Raw genomic sequence first — 22,408 nt, 5'->3', positions numbered from 1 at the left:
GACGTGGCGCTGAACGGGAAAACGCGAACGGCGCCGGACGCAAACTAGCAAACACACTTGCGCTGCGCCTTGCGTCGCATTGCGCCGGGTGTATTATAGGGCCCTTAGACTCCATGCATGCTCACATCCGAATTCTCACCTCGTTCTAATAAGACATAACCGAATGAGTTTACGAGAATACTTGCCGAGAGGGGTATTTTGACTGACATAATGTGTGTATTTGTCCATCCAAGTGCACTGAGGATGCAAAAGAGAAATCAATTTGGAATTCGCGAGCTATTTGAAATGCACCTCTCTCTCTCTGTGTGCGCGCGAGCCTTGTATGTGCGTCTGTGCGCACCGATAACAGCGTGGCATGCGATACCGAATTAAATCCTCTTTTGCCTCTTCTAGCGCTGGAATGGTTTTATATGCATTTAATGTGTAAACTAGCAAGACAAAACACGTGCAAATGATAACCTTTTACTCTATTGCAGTGAAACTTGCAATTGATCCGCAAATCAAATGCGTGCCGAACCGCGGGGCTTGGTCCGTACGGATCAACAACGATCCGTTTAAGCACTACAACCAACATATTTGTTAAACACGGGAGAGAAAGCATCCTCAAATGATGGTGCACTAATGTCTAAGACAGTAAAAGCCCAGGTACTTTGGGCCTGAGATAGGAAAACATAACTTCATGAAAGTTCGGCAGAAACCTTTTTAAACATACTTTTTTTTTTTATTAAAATAACAATTTTCTGATACAAATGGCACCGTTTCCTGACAATGACCTTTAAATATGGGTGAAACAAGTCAGACTTCAAAATGACTTGCTGATTTCCATGGTGAATTTGATCACTATGTGGCCTTGATTAGAATGTTCACTTTATCCACTAAGTGGATATATTTGGTTCTCCACAAACAAGCAGAATAATTAACAACTCAATTTGATTGTTCATTCCTTATGAAAAAAATAACACCACCGTTTTCCCACCAAATTGGCAGATGGGAATGTTTGTTGACGCAATCAAAAACTATGGATTCTAACAGAACAAATTTAAGTTGATGAATTTCCAATACTGATTTCTTGTGACTTTTATTCCTGTTTGCCCTCAAGCTCAGTTTGAAGAATCCGCACTTACAAACAACCAAACAAGCACGCTAATGACTTAATTGCTGGATATGAGCAGCTGTGACTGGAGACACCTTATGGGCTTCTGGCGCTGCAGAAGAAATCAGAGCCCTCCTGCTGAGAAACATCTGGAGATTTACCAATATTTACACTTAATTACTTCTCATTTAGAGCCAACCTGGACCCACTACACATTAAATACACCATCAGCGAGACAGAGAGAGAGAGAGACATTTGACCAGTGAATCCCGCTAACAAAGAAGATTGCTGCTTGTTGCTCAAATTAAATATCCACAGACATTACAGGCAGGCACTTACAACAGATACACAGAAATAAAATATGAACCCTTAAACACCTAATTTAATCGCACTTTCTCTTTACATGCACTTTCTTGTCTGTTATTCTTTTAATGCACAGATGCCGTTACCTGAGAATTAACCGTCTGACCCATGGGAATCCTTGAGCACTCTAATGCAAACTGCTTCACGCAGAAATAACAGCCCTGAAACAGAGTCAGAATGAGATTATGTGTTACCAGAGGAACAGTTATGCATCAGCTGCAGCTAAATTCATCACCACATTTAAGAGCTGTCTGTACAACAGAGTAATTCTTAAGTAAATCAAATTGGACATTTACTTTTTTAATCCAACCAGGACATGATTCACCTGTGCACATTTTTATGGCGGGTGCAGCTCCAGAACACCAAACAGACATTTGACTTTGGCGTTGGCTCTTTTGACTCAGGCTTTCTCAAGCCAAAATCAAAGTTTGTTTACAAACTTTAGCTTCTAGTTATCACTATTATTAATAAATAGTAATAATAAAAATAATGATTAAAAAATAAATGCTAATGATAATAACAATATTATTATTATTATTATTGTAAGGTTCATACTTATGGTCAAATTACAAACTTCAGCAAACAGGCAAAGAAAATGCAACTTCCTGCACACTTTATGGACTTAATCTTGTGTTTTTGCAACTGACTCATGTACAAGTCATCTGCTAGTGTTCACACGAACATTTCTATGAAAACAGAGAATTCAATCAATTCATGATCAGTAATTCATACAGAAAAGAATAAAACCATTATAATGATTAAAAATTGCATTGATTACTTATTTCAACACATTAACTATGACTATGCTACAGAGCCCGGCACGTCACCTGTAGGAGAAAAAAAAAAAACAATCCGTGCCGACAGTTTTAGAAATCCGTTCCCTCAGTTTATAAACCATGCTCACAAATTCTTAAACTGTTCCCTAGGTTTAACAAATCGTGCCCACGGATTAATAAACTGTACCCACAAATTACAAATCCATGCGCTCAGAATTTGCAAACCGTACCCTCGGTTTTTAAATCCGTTCCCACAAATTCATAATCTGTGCGCACGCTTTCACAATCCGTTCCCACGGGTTTGTAAAAACTACTCACGGATTCATTTTAGAAGAAGAACAGCAAACTCCCCCAGGTGAAAAAAATACTATAGTAAATAGTGTTTTTGAACCATAGTAAATTGTAGTATACTGTATATATTATAGAATTTACAACACTTTGTTAATGAATGCTACAGCATACTGTAGTACTATATATAGTGAACTGATAAACTGTTATAAATACTGTAGTATACTTTAGTTTTTACTACAGTAAACTGTAGAGTATTTGTAATATAATACACCCTAAAGTTGTAGAAAAACTTCAAAAAATTACTGTACAAAATTGGGTACAGTAATTTGTTTATATTACTATAGTTGTTATATTACCACAGCAACTATAGAGTTACCACAATAAATTAATTCAAGTACTTTACTATAGTATGGTTCGAAAACACTATAGTATTTCCAATAAATTACTATAGTATTTTTTCACCTGGGTAGGTGTTAACGAATCTTATTGTTTTATTGTGTATTATTCATCAAATTATATTATTTGCAGTGATTCTCTATCAAAGGGTAGCGGAATACAACGATTTAATAAGAATTATGTGCGTCAAAATCTTGTGTTTATTTGTGATAATCGTAGCACTTTATTATTATTGCCTAATAAACCTGGCATTGTGTCTTATGACTGACTTTTAAAGGTTCTCTAAGTGATCCTGGGTGGAGTAACTTCCTGTTGACGTTTGAAGTGTTGTCAAACAAAACAGAGGCTAGCTAGACCCTCCCTCCTCCTCCCCCTCCCCCTCCCCTCCGTGCTTCCTGAAACAGTCATGAACGCGCATTTAAAATCATTCTTGTCGGTTATTGGCTGGAGCATGTTTATTATGTTTTGTGGTCCAGGCTGCACCAGTTTGTTTTTATTGCCGTTTTCGGAGCATGTGGCGACTACAGAGACCGTGTTTTTTTACAGTGTGTTCAGGGGACAGGCAGCTAGCGGATAGTGAGGAGATGTTTGCTGTATGTGACAAAAAATGTTTTGGCCTAAAAACACGTGACATCACTTAGAGCACCTTTAATTTCTTTGTTCCTCTTTTCTTCTTCTAAATGCATGTAGCCTAAATGCAACAATAGGCTAATAACAACAACAACAACAATTATTATTTATTGTATTTTTTTTTTAAATGTATTTATTTATCAATTATTTTTTAATTTATGATTATAAATGAGTGCACTTAAAGGTGCTAAAGAGGATGTTTTGTTTTATGCATTTTTGCAATATTACTTGAAACTGTCTTTACTAACTGATAAAAGACTATTTATTAGGTGCACTGAAAGGAATAATATTAATATACATCATCTGTGCACGAGGTAGGGCCTTAAAAACATCAGCCAATCACTGCCGTCACGTTCCTTGTGAGAGACGTGCGCAGCTGCGCACTCCAGTAACTTTCCACACTCTACAGGCGCCGCATGCAATGTTTTTGTCAGGAGACAGGAGTAACAACTGCAGATTATGAGTTACCTGCGGTGAGTCTGACATAATGAATCCACTAACACGACACAGCGAATGCCGGTGGTAAACACTCGTTTTCCAATACTCGTGCACAAGTTTTGGGAGGCGTTCCCTTGAAATGCTGTGAAGGAGGGGGGTTGTTCTTACGCATGCGCTCATTTCAAAAACTCAGTAACAGTCTTTGGTTTCTCAGTCGACGAAAAGATCCTCTTTAGCACCTTTAAGACAGTATGTTTATCATAAACTAATTAATGAATGCTTTATTTAAAAAAACAAAACAAAAACAAAAACTTTTTACAGTTTTAGAAATGTTTGTGTACTATTCATTTTTAACATGAAGACTTGTTTTGGTGATTTTATTATACTATGCTTTTTGCCCAAAATGGATTTTTAAAGATAAAAATAATAGAAATTCAATTCTGAATGGAAGTTCAGGAAATTCTCCATTTTGTAAAATAAAATTTGTTTATTTACAATAGCCTATGCATCCCGCACCTAAATAGGTGGCCTGGTTGAATCTGCCGGCAAAGATTGGAGGCGGGGCCACAAATCCGTGAATAGTTTTTACAAACCCGTGCGCACGGATTATGAATTTGTGGGAACGGATTTAAAAACCGAGGGTATGGTTTGCAAAATCTGAGAGCACGGATTGGAAATTCGTAGGTGCAGTTTATTAATCCGTGGGCACGATTTGTTAAACCGAGGGAACAGTTTAAGAATTCGTGAGCACGGCTTATAAACTGAGGGAACGGATTGCAAAACCGTCGGCACAGATTTTTTTTTTTCTCCTATAAGTGACGTGCCGGGCTCCGTACTATGCCCTAATATAAAAATGTAATTACTTTGAAATTTAGAGATATTAGACATGAGAGGGACTGAAGATCAGATGATGACGTGCTGTTTCCTTGCTGTTGATTCTGTCTGTTCAAATATTAATAACCATAAATAGTGCTAGAGCGAGACAGACTCCATTAAACATCTTTCTCCTCGCCATCCGCCGAGACTTTCACAACATTCATGTGAAAAGCCCAGCGTATGCTCTCGGCTGATGTGCTAAGAGGGCGATTCTATGCCCTGATCTGCACTAAAGGCTATGAGACACAGACAGATGAAGGTCTTACTTGAAAAGCCAGTTCCATCAGCACGATGCCTCCCGGCAGTGCTCTCTGCAGGTGATATGACGTCGAGCTTGATGCACTGCTCTGCTGAGAGAGGCAGACAGGACACAATCACTGTGTGTGTACAGGTTTGGATATATCGTGAGGGCCAAGTGGCCAAAACCTGTTTTTATTGAGATCTAGTGTTTAGACACTGTGATAGGTAGGTTTAAGGGTTGGGGTTGGGTTAGGCCATAGAAAATATCATTAACCTAATATAAAATCAATGGAAGTCTATGCAATGCCCTCACTAGTACAGTACCTCTCAAAAGTTTGGAAACATTACAATTTTTAATGTTTTTAAAAGAAGAAGTCTCTTATATGCTCACCAAGGCTGAATTTATTTAATTATAAATAAAGTAAAACAGTAATATTGTGAAATATTACAATTTAAAATAATTCTTTTCTATTTTAATACATTTGAAAATATATTTTATTCCTGTGATCAAAGCTGAATTTTTAGCATTATTACTCCAGTCTTCAGTGTCACATGATCCTTCAAACATTCTAATATGCTGATTTGCTGCTCAATAATAATTTTATATTATTATCAATGTTGAAAACAGTTTTTGTTGCTGAACAAATTTGCGGAAACAATTTAAAGACTTATTTTTGCCTTAATTCGGATAGGATCCAGAAAGAGTACCAGGACTGTGTCAATGCAAAAAGTGCCAAGTGTGTGTGTTTGAACTGTGGGACACAGTTCAAACCTGTGAAATGCAGATGTGAATCAAGATAAATTGGAGTGACTAAATGGCTGAATGTGGATGAGCAGATAATGGTTGTGTACCTTCGGGCTGTCTTCACTCTTCTGCTTATTATATGAGAAAGATGAGAAGGAAGATCTGCCTTCAGTGGATAAAGAATTCAACATGGCTGCTCGGGCACGAGCGATGCTGCAGAAAGAAAGAGAGAGTCAGACCTTGTACGGCCTGCTGGCCAGCTGACCACATCAGTAATGCGGCCCTCATGCTTTTGGTCAGACTGAATCACATGCTCCTGCTGCTTAATACAGTGTGTCAACTGTTAGCACATCACATACACTTTACAGAAAACTCTGCAAAGTGCACTTACTGTTGAACATATTGTTACCAGATCATTCTTAAGATTTCATACCACAGTTTGTATGGTATAAAAGCTATTTTACCAAGAAACCATGACACATTTTGTGCAGGTTATGCTTTGTGACTAAAACTGAAGTAAGAAACTGAAGTAAATAATGCTTTCCCTTTTTATACTCATGCTTATGACAGAAATACACAGTTCAAAACAATTGGTTTGAATTCCAGAAACATATGGTATGTTCAAGTCCTCCTGGGAAGTTTGTGTTTATGAGTTGGGAAGTCAAAATTACAATGCCACGTGCGCTCTGGTCGGAGCAAGATGGTGATGCACCTTTTCTACATAAAATTCAATGAGATCTTTAAACTCTACATCTACAAAATGATGAATAAAGAACATGCATCAGGTGTGATTGGTTTGATTGGTCTTTTAAATTGCTTATAAATCTCTCATTATGTTTTATTATGGTGACACTTTAGTTTAGGGTCCAATTCTCACTATTAACTAGTTGCTTATTAGCATGCATATTAATAGGATATTGGCTGTTTATTAGTACTTATAAAGCACATATTAATGCCTTATTCTGCATCACTATATTCTACATCCTTCCCAATACCTAAACTTAACAACTACCTTATTAACTATCAATAAGCAGTAATTAGGAGTTTATTAAGGCAAAAGTCAATAGTGAGTTAGTTAATAGTGAGAATTGGACCCTCAACTAATAAAATCTATATTATCACAAAATGTTGGACTTTTTATCAACTAGTTTTCTTTTGATTAGCACAGGTTTTGTATTTCTTTTTGGAACTGACTAATCATAAGCCTCACTGATTTGAGCTTATGCATCTCAGTTTTTGGGTGAAAAAAATTCACTCAAGCTTATTCACGACAAAAAGTATTCAGAAAATCAAAAATAAGTTCAGATCAATGAGCTGATTAAAAGATTGAATCCAATATTTGGTTTTAATAACAAAGCATAACGAGAGATTTATAAGCAATTTTTGTACGACAAACCACAAAAAAAGTCCAAAAATGATCAAAAAATATTTGGGAAGTTGTTGTGTGAGCAAAGTCAGTATGTTGTAGTTCAATGCGATATCATTAACTAGCATTTTTGGGAAAAAGAAAATACTATCCGGGTCAAAATGACCAGAACACACATAAATAATATTTACATAAAAAAATAACTTTTTTAACAAATTTTGCATTTATACAGATGCTGCATCCATTGTGTCCGACATGTTTTCTCACTGACATGCACCCAACTCAGAAACTCTCTTTCCAACATGACTTAAAGGGTTAGTTCACCCAAAAATAAAAATTCTGTAATTTATTACTTACCCTCATGCCGTTCCACACCCGTAAGACCTTCATTAATCTTCAGAACACAAATTAAGATATTTTAGTTGAAATCCGATAGCTCCGTGAGGCCTCCACAGGGAGCAATGGACACTTCCTCTCTCAAGATCCATAAAGGTACTAAAAACATATTTAAATCGGTTCATGTGAGTACAGTGGTTCAATATTAATATTATAAAGAGACGAGAATATTTTTGGAGCGCATCGGAGCATAAATGAATCAGTGTGTCGAATCATGATTCAGATCGCGTGTCAAACTGCCAGCGGCTGAAATCACGTGACTTTGGCGCTCCGAACAGCAGATTCGACACACTGATTCATCTGTGCTTCGATGCTTCCTGAAGCATTGTTTTGAAATCGGCCATCACTAAATAAGTCGTTATTTTGTTTTTTTGGCGCTCCAAAAATATTCTCGTCGCTTCATAATATTAATATTGAACCACTGTACTCACATGAACCGATTTAAATATGTTTTTAGTACCTTTATGGATCTTGAGAGAGGAAGTGTCCATTGCTCCCTATGGAGGCCTCACGGAGCTATCGGATTTCAACTAAAATATCTTAATTTGTGTTCTGAAGATTAACGAAGGTCTTACGGGTGTGGAACGGCATGAGGGTAAGTAATAAATGACAGGATTTTCATTTTTGGGTGAACTAACCCTTTAAGTGCACCTTTATGGTCAAACCAAGTGTGTTTTGTTTTGGCTCTGGGAGATGGCATTTTTCTGCGGGACACAGACCTGCGTGCGGGCGACTGCGGTCGGACCTGCACCAGGATGAAGCCCATGCTCTGCAGGTACTGCACATACTGCTGCAGGAACGTGCTGGAGATCTCCTGCAGCCAAGGCTCCTCCTTCAGTCGACTCGGAAGCATGTCTGCAGAATCCGTGCTGTAGCTGCGATCCCTCCCGGATGCCGTGGAGTCACTGGAGCGATGCCGCTTCTGTAACCGAGAACAATTGAGAATCTCTGAACTGGTATTACTATGGGGAGCGGAGATCCTACTACCCATGTAGTCTTACATAGCCAGACTTTTGACTATTGGCATTGAAGTCTGGTCCATATTGAGCCAAAAACATCAGCTTAAAGGGATAGTTCATCCAAAAATGAAAATTATGCCATCATTTACTCATCCTCAAGCTGTTTTAAACCTGTATGAATTTCTTTCTCCTGCTGAACATAAAAGAAGATATTTTGAAGAACGTCGGTAACCAAACAGTTGATTTTTTTTCATACTATGGAAGTCAATGAGGCCCATCAACTGTTTAGGTACCCATATTCTTCAAAATATCTTCTTTTGTGTTCAGCAGCAGAAGAAAAAAATCATACAGGTTTGGAACAACTTGAGGGTGAGTAAATGATGAGAAAATTTTCATTTTTTGGTGAACTATCCCTTTAAGGCCCAGATATACTCAATACAATTTTCTTCACTTAGGGCAAAATTTTTTTTTGAAAAACCTGAGCAGCGGTATACTGTTAGTGAACATCCCATACCGCCCATGTTGCTGGAAACGGCGGTTAGGTGAATATGTAAATATGTGTTGTGCGTTTTCCTCTCAATAACGAATTAAACACACAACAATGACAGCTTCTACTCTATAGCTGCTCTCCAGTGTGTTCACATTCACACCTGCCCTCGATGGGCTAAACAGAAGAAATGAATAGGAGAAGATTTACATGGAGCCTCAGAGCCACAACTACCTATTACATAATCTCAACTTTTCCAGAAAGTTCGCTTTGGCAAACTTTGTCGAACTCCTGAAATTAACTCCAAATTAATTTAGTTTTGGCCTGATTTTACTGACATCACACCAGTTTGCGATTTCGCTTGAAGTATATCGGGGCCTTCAGGCAGGGAGAGAGTGTCTGACTGACATGTAACCACAGTCTGTTTTTATGTGACGCTTTGGGTGTTTAAATCTAAAATTGGATTCAACTGTCAGAGAAGAAGTGAAGTATACAGGTGAATGGTGTGCTTGTGCTACCTTTTTTTTTGCCTTGACATTTTGTTATCTAATGAGACTAACCTCTATTCCACCTCAATCATGAACACTGACCAATGACTGCAGAATCATGATTATTCTGGTGCTACGCTGACACACATCTGTGCTCATTATCATGCCTGACACATGTAATTGCATAAAGGTTGATATTTTGCTGTTTATAAAGCACATGCTGTCCCAATGCATAAAAGATCCGTTTTGGTCATATTATGATCAAAGGATTTAAACAAACCCCTAACTCTAAGTCAGGCTCCAAAATGATTGTTTTCTTTATAAATGGGTTCAGAACAGTGTGAACCAGCAGACAGACTCAGCAGCAGAAAGAGAAAGAAGAAGAAGAAGAAGAAGAGACCTTCATCTGTGGCTGTAGCACCTGTTCCTCTTGAATCTGTTTCCGGAACACGGGGTCGAAAAGCAGCGGAGTAGCGCAGTAATGGACCAGTCGAGACGACTGCTTCAGTGTGTCCAAATCCGCGACCTGTGTGCAGATACACACCAGACACACAGCAAGAGGGTTACCAGGTTTAACATTTTCAACGTATAAATACATTCCATCCAAGTTTTATAAGCAGAGACAACTATGTGTCTGATATTCATAGGTTGATTTGTCCAAAAAAGTCTCACACTGTGGTTCTGTGGTGCCTCCAAAACATTAATCTGTTAGTTTGAACATCACAACTAGTTCAACACAGTGACTCAACCAACAGTGTGTGTCTAGTAAATTTATGATCAGGTTACACCGTGAATATACACTACCATTCAAAGGTCTGAGATCTCTTATGCTCACCAAGGCTGCAATACAGTAAAACAATAAAAATGTGTCACATGATCCTTCAGAAATGAAAAACTGATTTGCTGCTCAAGAAACATTTCTGATTATTATCAACGTTGAAAACTGGTTCATATTTTTATTGAAACAGTACATTTACATTTTTTTTTTTTTTTTTTTGGGGGGGGGGGGGTTCTTTGATAAATAGAAAGTTCAAAAGAACAAGACAAATTTGAAATGGAAATCTTTTGTAACATTAAAATCAAAATGTCTTTATTGTCACTTTTGATCAATTTAATGCATCATTGCTGAATAAAAGTATAAAGTTCTCACTGTATAAAAATCTTATTGCCCTAAACTTTTGAAAGGCAGCGCACTTAGTGGTGACCTGAACAATAGAGCTTAAGCAATATAATTTAATATGGTGGTCTGGACCTCAGCAGTGTGAAAGGAGGTGAGATTACAGCGAATGGCAGAAACCTCTCACACACTACAGAATCCCTTAATGTCCCCAACCACATCTCATTAAACCCAACTGGGCCGTACATGCGCTCATACACAGATCTGCATCTGTGCGCATGAGGCAGAGGATCCGCACGCGCTGAAATGAATCTGAAGCTGATGAGCCGCTGAGAAAATCATGTTCTGAGAACATGATGGAAAATACCGATCACACATTATTCTTATTTTTTGTCATTTTTGTTCTTCATACTTTTCATAATTTTTTATATACTTTTCCCATTTTTTTGATGCTCATTCATTGAGTTGTTCTTCAGTTTATATATACATATGTTGTATTTTCTTTTCTTAATAAATTATTTATCAATCTAATTTATTTACTTGTTTACAGGAGCCCAACCCCTTCCTTAGTTCTGAGAACATGATGGAAAATACCGATCACACATTATCACCCACATTGTGTGCAAATATTAATGTCTGCACTGAGTATGTATGAACTCACAGAGATGGGCATGTTAGATTGAGCTGACCGCTGCTGCCACGTCACAAACAAATTCTCAATCTTCATTTGTCTCTCCAACTCTGGAAAACAAAAGAAACATCTTGAAATAAATCAAAAGCTTTCTGTGCTAATCATTTCATTAGGTGTGTCCAATACACTAAACTTGAGGTCCATATGGCAGCTTCCTTCTGTTTTGGACACAGTGGTGATGTGTTTGTACCTCTGCGTTCTGCTGCTTTGACCTCAAGAAGCTGGGCTCCATGGCGAGCGACTATATCCGCTCCATCCTGATTGGTCAGCGGCCTTCCTGTGTTCACGTCTCTCAGAGCTTCATCAAAAGGCACAAGTTCTCCGGGGAAGGCCAGAGGAGGAAGAACACGCGCAGAGCTGCCCAACCGACCCTGATCTTTACTCGCGGCCGGAGGAACCGGACTCCTCAACAGAGCATCCGCCTCAATCGTGGGGCTAAGGAAGGGGTTGGGCTCCTGTAAACAAGTAAATAAATTAGATTGATAAATAATTTATTAAGAAAAGAAAATACAACATATGTATATATAAACAACTCAATGAATGAGCATCAAAAAAATGGGAAAAGTATATAAAAAAAAGTATGAACAATAAAAAAAAAAAAAAAGACAAAAAATGACATGTGTTATCATCCCTCACCCATCAAAAGTTAAAACAGGAATTATTTATTTGGTTTTGACACATTTTATACAAGTAAATTAACTTTGATATACCCGGGAAAGAGCATCCGCCAACACATTCTCACTACCCTTCTTGTGGCGTATTTCAAGGTTGAAATTTTGGACCATTAGTGCCCACCTCATTAGCCTTTTATTTGAATTAGACATTCGCAAAAGAAAAGGTGAACAAGAAAAGGTGTAAAAAAGCGTAAAAAAAGGGAATTACACTGTAAAAAATGACCGTGATTTTAACAGTAAAAGACTGTAAAAATGCTGCGGTGAAAAACTGTCAATTGGTTTACAGAAAGTTTCTGTATATACGGTGAATAACTGTAATAGATCTAACGGTACATTTAATGTAATTTTACGGTAAAATACCGTTAAATTCACAGTTTTTGGAAGTGAAAAATAACAATTCATTGTAAAATTTACAGTGAAAAACCGTATGTTGACATTCCCACAATTCCCTGCGTGACACTTCACATTTGATATATTTTCGTTGAAATAACTCTGTTTCTTCTTAGTTTTTCTCATTTTTTTCTAATCAGTTATGTACATTAGGGTTTTATGTTACATCTAATGTTGTTAAATTAATGTTTATTGCATTTTTAAAATTTCATGCATGTTACCATGATGGTGTTTAGTGTGTGTGTGAATGACACTGTGTGCACCTTCTATATGTTAGTATTGTCCTCCTCAGCTTGTGGAAAAGTTGCTTGTGATGAACTTTGATTCATCATGTGACTCTTATCACCACTGTGTTTGGTGACTGTCAGTGTATTATAAAGGTACAAAACAAATATTAGTACTTCATTAGGTTGGTAAATTAACATTATATCAGTTAATGAAATACGTTATTTTACCGTAAATTTAACAGATTTTTTTTTACATTGCTACTGTATTTTTTACAGTAAAGTTCTGGCAACCACAGCTGCCGGTTTTTTACCATAAATTTTACTGGGATTTTTTTTTACAGTGTATGAAGCAAAGTATTCATAAAAGCATGAACGCAAGTATGAATTCACAGTTAATTAGTACAAACTTATTTAAAACAAAAAAAAAATAACCAAAAGTATAGAAATAAATTAATGCAACAAAAAAGCTAGTATAAATGAACAAAAATAAAAATTAAAAAACAAATGAAAGCAGTAAAAGTTAAAAGTAACAAAAGGAAAGAAAGAATGAAATTAAGAAAAGGTACAAACAGAAGAATGAACAGAAATATGAACTAATGTATGGAGAAAAAAAGGAAAAGCCAAAAGAAAAGAGAAGGATGGAAGGAAGGAAGGAAGGAAGGAAGGAAGGAAGGAAGGAAGGAAGGAAGGAAGGAAGGAAGGAAGGAAGGAAGGATTCATTTATGATGAATTTAAAATGGATTTTTAATTGTAAAATTAATTTGCAAATCTAAGACAGAAAAACAATGGTGGTTTATAAAGCCAAACTCCTCCTGCAGCAGGGAGAGTGTGAGACACTGTTCTCCTCTGGTCTTCACGTTCTCCGGACGTTCTCTTTCATGTCAGTGATTTCAAAGCTCAACTCTCATAACCCTTCAGAAACTCACTCACAGATTCTGATTTTTGATGTTGCTCGCCTTCAAACTTCTCAGAATGGGCAGTGCGAGTTCATTACCCCAGTTCATCAGCGTTAAACCCACTGGCATGCAGAGAATGTGCCAGCATGAGGCCTTTCCTTAAGACCACCCAATTAACACGCTCCTGTGCTGCTGATCGCCGTCAGAGAGCGGAATGATAAAACACCATTAGAGCAACATGGAGATATGAACTAATAAAAGTCCTTGCCTCTCTTCTTGTGGGAACTTTTGGGTGAGTTAGTATTTGGAAGACTAGTTAAAGTCCTCTAGGGTGAGTTGGAGGCTTTTCTAAAAGAAGCACGACCAGATGCCCCAAGATGGAGGATGGTCATGTACCCGACGGGCCAATAAGCTGGACTCAAGTGCCTGAACTCTACCCCCTGGGACTCTGACAGATGATTGACGGTTAGGGCAAATTTTCTGCTATGTTGGACGAGCCTTCTGTTAGTACTCATTAAAAGTGTGGAACCACTGACTAGGAAATAAGAGTTCTGTCCTTCACTTTTTTATGGAAATGTAGATGTTCTGTTCATTTGTGCTTCAATGACATGCTAAAGTAAGTGTGTGTGTGTGTGTGTGTGTGTGTGTGTGTGTGTGTGTGCGTGACTAAAACATATTTGTGACCTTGAGAAATCTCTTAATAATCCCAAATATTAAATATGAATATTTAAATTTAATTGAATATAAAGAGTGCAATACTCTCAACTGTTTAACACTGACAAAACTGACCTTTTGCTAATTTTTCTCTGCTGAAATTGTTAGATTACGTAGAAATGTGATTTAGAAACTCATTTGAAAGTGATCACAGTGCAAGTGAACAGAAATGTTTCCTATTAAACATAATGGTATTCTTTAGTTACTACAATTATACTACAATCACCTGAACCAAAACATATGTATGTGTTCTTACTGATGGTCTGCATGTTGATTTTGACGAGGGAAACTGTTTAATTCATAGCAAGTTTCATTTAAAGATTTGTAAAAGGAAGAAAATACCACTCTGGGTACTTTGTGGCAACAACGGTTTACTATATTTGCATAATTTCCATCAAATTTTGTGCAAATCTATCCAAAAACGCATATCCTTTATAGGCTCACAAGAGCTTAAGTTGCTAAGGTAGGACTGGTCAGCGAAGTCTCAATTTTGCAGTTTACCTGAAAATTAGTTCAATTTTTGCAAGTTTTGAAGAAGTCATACAAACTACAGTTCAGTTTGGGGTCAGTAAGTAAAGCAAGGGCATATTAAATTGATCCCCCCCCAACCCCCCAAAAAAAAAAAAAAATATATTTGAATGACCTAACTGACATGAAGAGATGCACTGAGGATCTCTGGTGTCTCTCCCTCATTCTGTTCCTCAAGGACAGACACAGACGAATGATGAACAAAGTGATATTACATGCTGCGTCTCACTGGCTTCAGAATAGTCTCTCTGCCATTGCAAACTGACAGACTAAACTCTAGATAGTTTCAACCTCTGAAACCAGAAACAGCCCCGGACGTCAGGAAATAAACAATGTCTGCTGTAACCTTCATATGTGAAGGAACAGTCTTTATTCTCGAGAAGAATCTCAGTGGGTTTGTGTTTATCTTCTCCCACACACAGACACAGACAGAGCATCAGTTTAAATAAGTCATTTTCTATACCTGAAGTTCACTCAAACTGTTGAAGTCAAGGTAATACTTTAGTTTTTGGTTGTAGTCTGATTAACAAGCATGGGAGCTTTTGACTAAAGTCATTCAAAAACTCACAAATTACCAGTCTGAGTCAAACTGAATGAACTGAATCAAAATCAAAATGTGACTTATTTCACCTGCAGGTTATCATTTAAGTGATGTCCATCTCAAAATTGACATGTACATACTGTATATAATAAAACCCTGGATCATTTTGACAAGACAAACACTGAAAGATCCCCAGCTGCAAAAACAGGATTCTGTATAAAACACGGTGTCTACGACTCTCTGATATTCTTGATTCTGATTGGTCAAACATGGCATTTAGTGCTCAAATATTTTTTTATAGTTGTGCTCAACTGTATAATTAACAGTAGAACCAGACATTACATTACGCATTTGGCAGGTCCATAACGTGCCTGACATTCCATGTTAAGTATAAATTTTTATTAATTCATGTATTCCTTCACTCCACTGTTTGAGAACATTTTTTTGAATTAATAAATAAAGAAATGGACATTAAATATGTATGTATGTATGCATGTATGTATGTGTGTATATATGTATATATGTATGTATGTATGTGTGTATATTTTTATTAATTCATGCATTCCTTCGCTCCACTGTTTGAGAACATTTTTTTGGAAGAATAAATAAAGAAATGAACATTAAATATGTATGTGTGTGTGTGTGTGTATATATATATATATATATATATATATATATATATATATATATATACATACACTACCGTTCAAAAGTTTGGGGTCAGTAATATTTTTTAATGTTTTAAAAGAAGTATCTTCTGCTCACCAAGCCTGCATTTATTTGATTAAAAATACAAACAAAAACAGTAAAAAACAGTTGTAAAATATTCCAAATTAAAACAGCTGTTTTCTGTGTCAATATACAGTAAAGTGTCATTTATTCCTGTAATAACAAATGTTTCTTGAGCATCAAATCATCATATTAGATTGATTTCTGAAGGATCATGTGACACTGAAGATTGGAGTAATGATGCTGAAAATTCAGCTTTGATCGCAGGAATAAATTACACTTTACTGTATAATGACATAGAAAACAGCTGTTTTAAATTGGAATAATATTTCACAATATTACTGTTTTTGTTTGTATTTTGAATCAAATAAATGCAGACTTGGTGAGCAGAAGATACTTCTTTTAAAACATTAAAAAAATCTTACTGACCCCAAACTTTTATATATATATATGTGTGTGTGTGTGTGTGTGTGTGTGTGTGTGTGTGTGTGTGTGTGTGTGTGTGTGTGTGTGTGTAAGTATCTGTCTGTCCATCCATCCATCCATCCACTATCTGGTATATGTATAGTCAATATATCATTGTTACAACAACCCTGCAGAAATCTATTTTCCATGATATTGCCCTTTTAAAATGTTTTTCAGAAATAGAGTATTTATGCAGACACATGACTGTCATAAGCAGTTATGTTAAAGACCTTTAGGTTTAACACAAATGCTCTTGATAATGACATCAACAACAGTCTGCTTTCCCAAAATACATCCTGGCATTTGGGGAGAAATCTTGACAAACAGCTGACAACTGAATCAATAACAGTGAACGCTGTGACAGAATATTTCTGCTCTTTACTGACTTAACAAACAAACAAACAAACAAACAAACAAACAAACATGTTCTGCTGCATTAACTGTGAACATCTAAAACACAGCGTGATTCAATTCGGTCTGTTCAAATGAGCACAACTCTGGAAAGGAATAAACTGTTTTGGCAGTGCAGTGATGTCTAATTTCGGCAGGACCAGCAGTCTGGATCGTTTCCAGGTGTTTCATGTTAACAGGTGTGCTACCGAGTGATTACCGTCCTGCCCTGCGGCCATGACATCTGTCCATCACTGAGTGCGATATGTCAGACCGCCTCGGGGACCGCCGGAAACTGATGAGCTGCTTAAACCAACTCACTACACTGCAAAAAATGCTGTTCTTACTTAGAGTTTTTGTCTTGTTTCTAGTCAAAATATCTTAAAGTTCTTAAATCAAGAAGCATTTTCTTGACAAGTAAAAATTATTTTTTTGTTTTCAAGAAAAATAAATCAAAATAAAGCACGTTTTTCCTTAAAACAAGCAAAATAATCTGCCAATGGGGTAAGAAAAATAATCTTAGTCCAAACTGAAAACAAGATTATATAGCTTATTCTTGGTTTGAAATAAGATTATTTTGCTTACCCCATTGGCAGATTATTTTGCTTGTTTTAAAGGTGCCCTCGAATGAAAAATTGAATTTATCTTGGCATAGTCAAATAACAAGAGTTCAGTACATGGAAATGACATACAGTGAGTTTCAAACTCCATTGTTTCCTCCTCCTTATATAAATCTAATTTGTTTAAAAGATCTCCGAAGAACAGGCGAATCTCAATATAACACCGACTGTTACGTAATAGTCGGGGTGTACGCCCTCAATATTTGCATAATGCCAGCCCATGTTCCCAACATTATGAAAGGCATTACACAAGGGCAGCCAGTAACCTCTGGATCTGCACAGGTGAATCAACAGACTAGGTAAGCAAGCAGGAACAATAGCGAAAAATGGCAGATGGAGCAATAATAACTGACATGATCCATGATATCATGATATTTTTAGTGATATTTGTGAATTGTCTTTCTAAATGTTTCGTTAGCATGTTGCTAGTGTACTGTTAAATGTGGTTAAAGTTACCATCGTTTCTTACTGTATTCACGGAGACAAGAGCCGTCGCTATTTTCATTTTTAAACACTTGCAGTCTGTATAATTCATAAACACAACTTCATTCTTTATAAATCTCTCCAACAGTGTAGCATTACCCGTTAGCCACGGAGCACAGCCTCAAATTCATTCAGAATCAAATGTAAACAATATAACAGTATACAATACTACATAATCCGAGGCATGCATGCCGCATGCATGACGAACACTTTGTAAAGATCCATTTGAGGGTTATATTAGCTGTGTAAACTTTGTTTATGCAATGATAGAGTCGAGAGCTCGGGAGGGGGTGTGGAGCATGAGAATTAAAGGGCCAGTAGCCCTGAATCAGCTCATTTATAATGATGCCCCAAAATAGGCAGTTAAAAAAATGAATTAAAAAAAAATCTATTGGGTATTTTGAGCTGAAACTTCACAGACAAATTCAGGGGACACCTTAGACTTATATTACATCTTTTTAAAAAAAGTTCTAGGGCACCTTTAACTTACTTAATTTTGACTTATTTTTTCCTGAAAACAAGAAAATAATTTTTACTTGTCAAGAAAATGCCTCTTGATTTAAGAACTTTAAGATATTTTGACTAGAAACAAGACAAAAACTCTAAGTAAGAACAGCATTTTTTGCAGTGTAGTGCTATCTGTACTTATTCTGTGCGAAAACATTGTCCAAAAAGTTCATCCTAACCAATGTCCAGCAATCCGTGACAGCTTACAGAGAGTGGGTATGCTGAAAATGGCATACTATCTAGTATATTTGATGAAGGTAGTAAGCAATATGTACACTTCCGTTCAAAAGTTCAGAGTCAGCAAGATTTTCTCTCTTTTTTTAAAGAAACAAATAGTTTTATTCAGCAAGGATGCATTTAATTGATCAAAAGTGTCAGGAAAGATGTTAAAAATATTTCCATTTCAAATAAATATGGTTATTTTGAACTTTCTATTCAAAGAATCCTGGATAAATAGTTGAAGCAGCACAACTGTTTTCAACATTGATAATTAGAATCGTTTCTTCAGCAGCAAAACTTGCATATTAGAATGATTTCTGAAGGATCATGTGACACTGAAGACTGGAGTAATGATGCTGAAAATTCAGCTTTGGATCACAGGAATTCATTACATTTGAAAATATATTAACACAGAAAAGAGTTATTTTAAATTGTAATAATATTTCACAATATTTCTGTTTTTACTGTATTTTTTAACAAATAAATGCAGCCTTGGTGATCAAAAGAGACTTTTTTCAAAAACAATTAAAAAATTCTTAATTACTCCAAACTTTTGAATGGTAGTGTAACTGATGAATCATGATATCAGTCGTGAACTGTGAACATCTGTTTATTGACGTTTGATTTTTTTAAAAATATGATTAAAAACATAAAATAACAATGTTTATTTCCAAGATTAGATAATTGGATGTCATTGGCTGAAATAAACATGCATAATGAGATTGTGTGACAACAACATAGCAAATTACCGTTTGAAATGTTTGTTTCATATACTGTTTGTAATGAATCGTTAGCATGCTAGTATTGCATTGAGAACACAGCCAGAGTGTTTGTATACTGACCTGTTTCAGATCATCGTGCGTAGGTGTATCAGAGAAGCAGTAATGATGGAAAAGACCCATTTTCTGACTCAGGAGGCAGTTGACCACATGTGCGCGGGCATTCTGCCAGTGCACCAGTCTGACCAGACCTTGATTCAGAGAGCCGCCCAGATCCACCGACCAGTTATACACATACATAGTCACCTGTAAACGCAAACACATAGAGACATAATATGAAATCCACCTAACCTTGCAAACTAAAGTCTGTCCACACTGAAAACGAAAATGCTGCATGATGTGACACAATCACAGTTGATTATAACATATTCAATGGCTGATATGCTGATATGTGGAGTAGGATGACATTTCACCGTGGGTAGAAAAAGTCCTGTTGCTTGTCACAACTCATCAAGACAAAAAACATTTATGCATGAGAGATGTTATTTTGTGTTGCTTACAAATGTAATGGCCGGCTATATTCAACCCAACTGACCTTCTTATTGACAATGTGTATGTACAGGAAGCGCTGGCGTGGAGCCACGCCTCTCACAGCCTGTCCCGGGCTCAGCCAATCACTGTGCTCCAAAGACTCAAATCGCTGCAGACCCTTATGAGCTTTAATAAAAGACAGAATTATGTGAGGTGGTGCTATTTGGGTAAAGAAATTTGTATAGATAGTAGACAGACTAAGAAATAAAGATCCAATCATAACGCCACTTCTGCATCTATTCAGTTTACATCTGAATAACAGTTATAGGATTATTTTAGTGATCATTACATAAAAAAAGGAATTAAAAAAGGTTGCAATTATATCATCTGTGTTTGAGGAGAGAGGCAATGCAGAATTCACTCTCTCTAGAGTAACAGAGGGCACACTGAGGATTTTAAAATATTCCCTCCTTAATTAATATCTAATATCTTTTAAAACCAACATCAGACCACATACTCATCTAAGTTAAACATTTTTAGGTTTCAAATGGTACAGTAAATGCAGAGCTAAAAATTATTTTGCATACATGCATTAATGAGTGAACCTTCAAACTAGGGGCACTTCTGACTACTTGAAAGCTTGAGAAATGGAAATTCTTTAAATATGCGTAATTTATTTCAAAACAAGTGTGACTGTAATGGCTGCAGTATTTAGGATCGATCAGACAGACAGAGAGATTTTTATGGCCTTAAAAGGTAAAAGGTACAATTTTCCTGATCAATTTCTTAAATTTATTATAATTCTTTAAATGTAATATGATTCTTTTAAACAAAAGAAACAAACAAATCATTAATTTATGGTTTTGGTTAAAAACAAATTTCTCTAATGTTAAATCGGATTTCTCTGATTTCACAGAATTTTCATAAATTCATTATTATGGGAGGTATGGTGATTCTTTTAAAATAAAGAAAATAGGCAGAAAATTCCTAATTGAAGAATCACTCAAATATCAATCCCCTGTTCGAGTGTGTCCGTGGTGTAATGGAATGATTTGGAGGAAGGGCCCCTGCCGCTGTTGCAACAGTGAGGGCAACTAAGGCCACTTTATAAACTTACGTGTGCACCTATTTAGTACTGGACTGTTCTCTTCATCTGAACTGTCTTCTGTGGGCAAACAGAGATGAGCACACACAGCTTTGCAAAACGAGACAACTCTATGTTAATGCAGCATTCACACACACACACACACACACACACACACAGCTCCTCAAGAGACAACGTAAGCGAAAAAACCTATGAAAAAAGAATAGCAAGAAAAATAGTAATCATTCATTAAACACTCATAGGCTAAAAGAGATGAATACACTCAGCAATAGTAAACAAACAAACAAAAAAAAAACACACAAAAGAAAGAATAAAATATTCATTTGCAAGATCAGTTGAACTCAAAATAAAAACACAAAGCAAAGCGATGCAGTAAGAGATTCTGGTAGAAGAGAATGTAATGCATCTGAGCTTATGGTGAGAAAGTGGTTAGACTATAAAGAACAAAGTGAAGTTAATCACTTCAGAAACTTCAGCTTTGGTTACAGGGTTTAATGGTATCACAGAGAGAGCATTTAGAAGCCAGATGAACTGTTGACCACAGAATTCAGTAATGACCTTACACTGCTTAGAGCCAGTTAAACTTCAGGCAAATGAATGGAGTCTGATCTTAAAAGTTTCAGTATCATGAAGCCTGAATGTCACAGAGAAATGTCTCGGTCATATATTACCCAAAATCAAAAGAAAAAAAAAGCAAGAAATCTCGCTCAAAGACAATGAAGCCTATTTTAGGGTGGTTAAAACTTTTCTTTTTTTTTTACACTGTGGCAATATTTCATGCAAAGTACTCAGCATTCTCATTAGAAAAGCAGATTTGTAAGAATATTGAAAATCAAATATAAACCATTTCACGACTAAATATTACATACTATTTTGTAGTATTTATTTTTAAATTACACCGTTATTCATTATTTTTTGGTAATACTGCAATTATACTGCATACATTTATATTAAACATTATTAGTTATTTTCTGTTTAACTATTTATTTACTTAATTATATACTTATTTTTGAATTTCTCTGTCGCATATAGTAATATAGGTTTCTTTTTCTTTATAGAAATTATTTCTTGATTATTTTTTTCTTTTAATTTTGGGAAGAAATATGACCTGATTAGATGACAATTTTCATGAGATTCAACTGAATGTATAATACATTACAAAGGTTAATTTTATGCATTATAATCCATTCCCAATGCCTTATAATTCACCTTGTAATCATTTATATGTTCTTACGAATAAGTGCAAACATAGTTAAATGACATAATTACATCATACACATCACTTTTTAGAGATTACAATGCATTATACCGAATGCAT

At 36.1% G+C, this 22,408-nt stretch overlaps 1 protein-coding gene across 18 annotated transcripts in view; it reads right to left on the bottom strand.

Annotated features, from left to right (window-relative positions):
• The window catches only part of LOC125274089 (KICSTOR complex protein SZT2-like), a 111,675-nt gene that overhangs the window by 20,867 nt on the left and 68,400 nt on the right, over window positions 1-22,408 (bottom strand). For 9 of the 18 annotated variants that reach the window (XM_048200157.1, XM_048200162.1, XM_048200168.1 and 6 more), the window contains 10 exons: window positions 21,103-21,150; window positions 20,050-20,171; window positions 19,578-19,760; window positions 11,543-11,807; window positions 11,323-11,402; window positions 9,945-10,070; window positions 8,330-8,532; window positions 5,956-6,061; window positions 5,130-5,213; window positions 1,543-1,617 (listed from right to left, as the gene is read on the bottom strand). In XM_048200157.1, the coding sequence (XP_048056114.1) occupies window positions 1,543-1,617; window positions 5,130-5,213; window positions 5,956-6,061; window positions 8,330-8,532; window positions 9,945-10,070; window positions 11,323-11,402; window positions 11,543-11,807; window positions 19,578-19,760; window positions 20,050-20,171; window positions 21,103-21,150 (1,292 nt within the window). The remainder of the gene's footprint in view (window positions 1-1,542; window positions 1,618-5,129; window positions 5,214-5,955; window positions 6,062-8,329; window positions 8,533-9,944; window positions 10,071-11,322; window positions 11,403-11,542; window positions 11,808-19,577; window positions 19,761-20,049; window positions 20,172-21,102; window positions 21,151-22,408) is intronic. The other 9 variants (XM_048200159.1, XM_048200163.1, XM_048200169.1 and 6 more) reach the window with 4 other exon arrangements.

The sequence above is a fragment of the Megalobrama amblycephala genome, linkage group LG8 (assembly GCF_018812025.1).
Source record: "Megalobrama amblycephala isolate DHTTF-2021 linkage group LG8, ASM1881202v1, whole genome shotgun sequence".
NCBI classification, from domain to species: domain Eukaryota; kingdom Metazoa; phylum Chordata; class Actinopteri; order Cypriniformes; family Xenocyprididae; genus Megalobrama; species Megalobrama amblycephala.
Note: the sequence above shows the minus strand (reverse complement) of the source record. Positions and strands in the feature narration are given on the sequence as shown.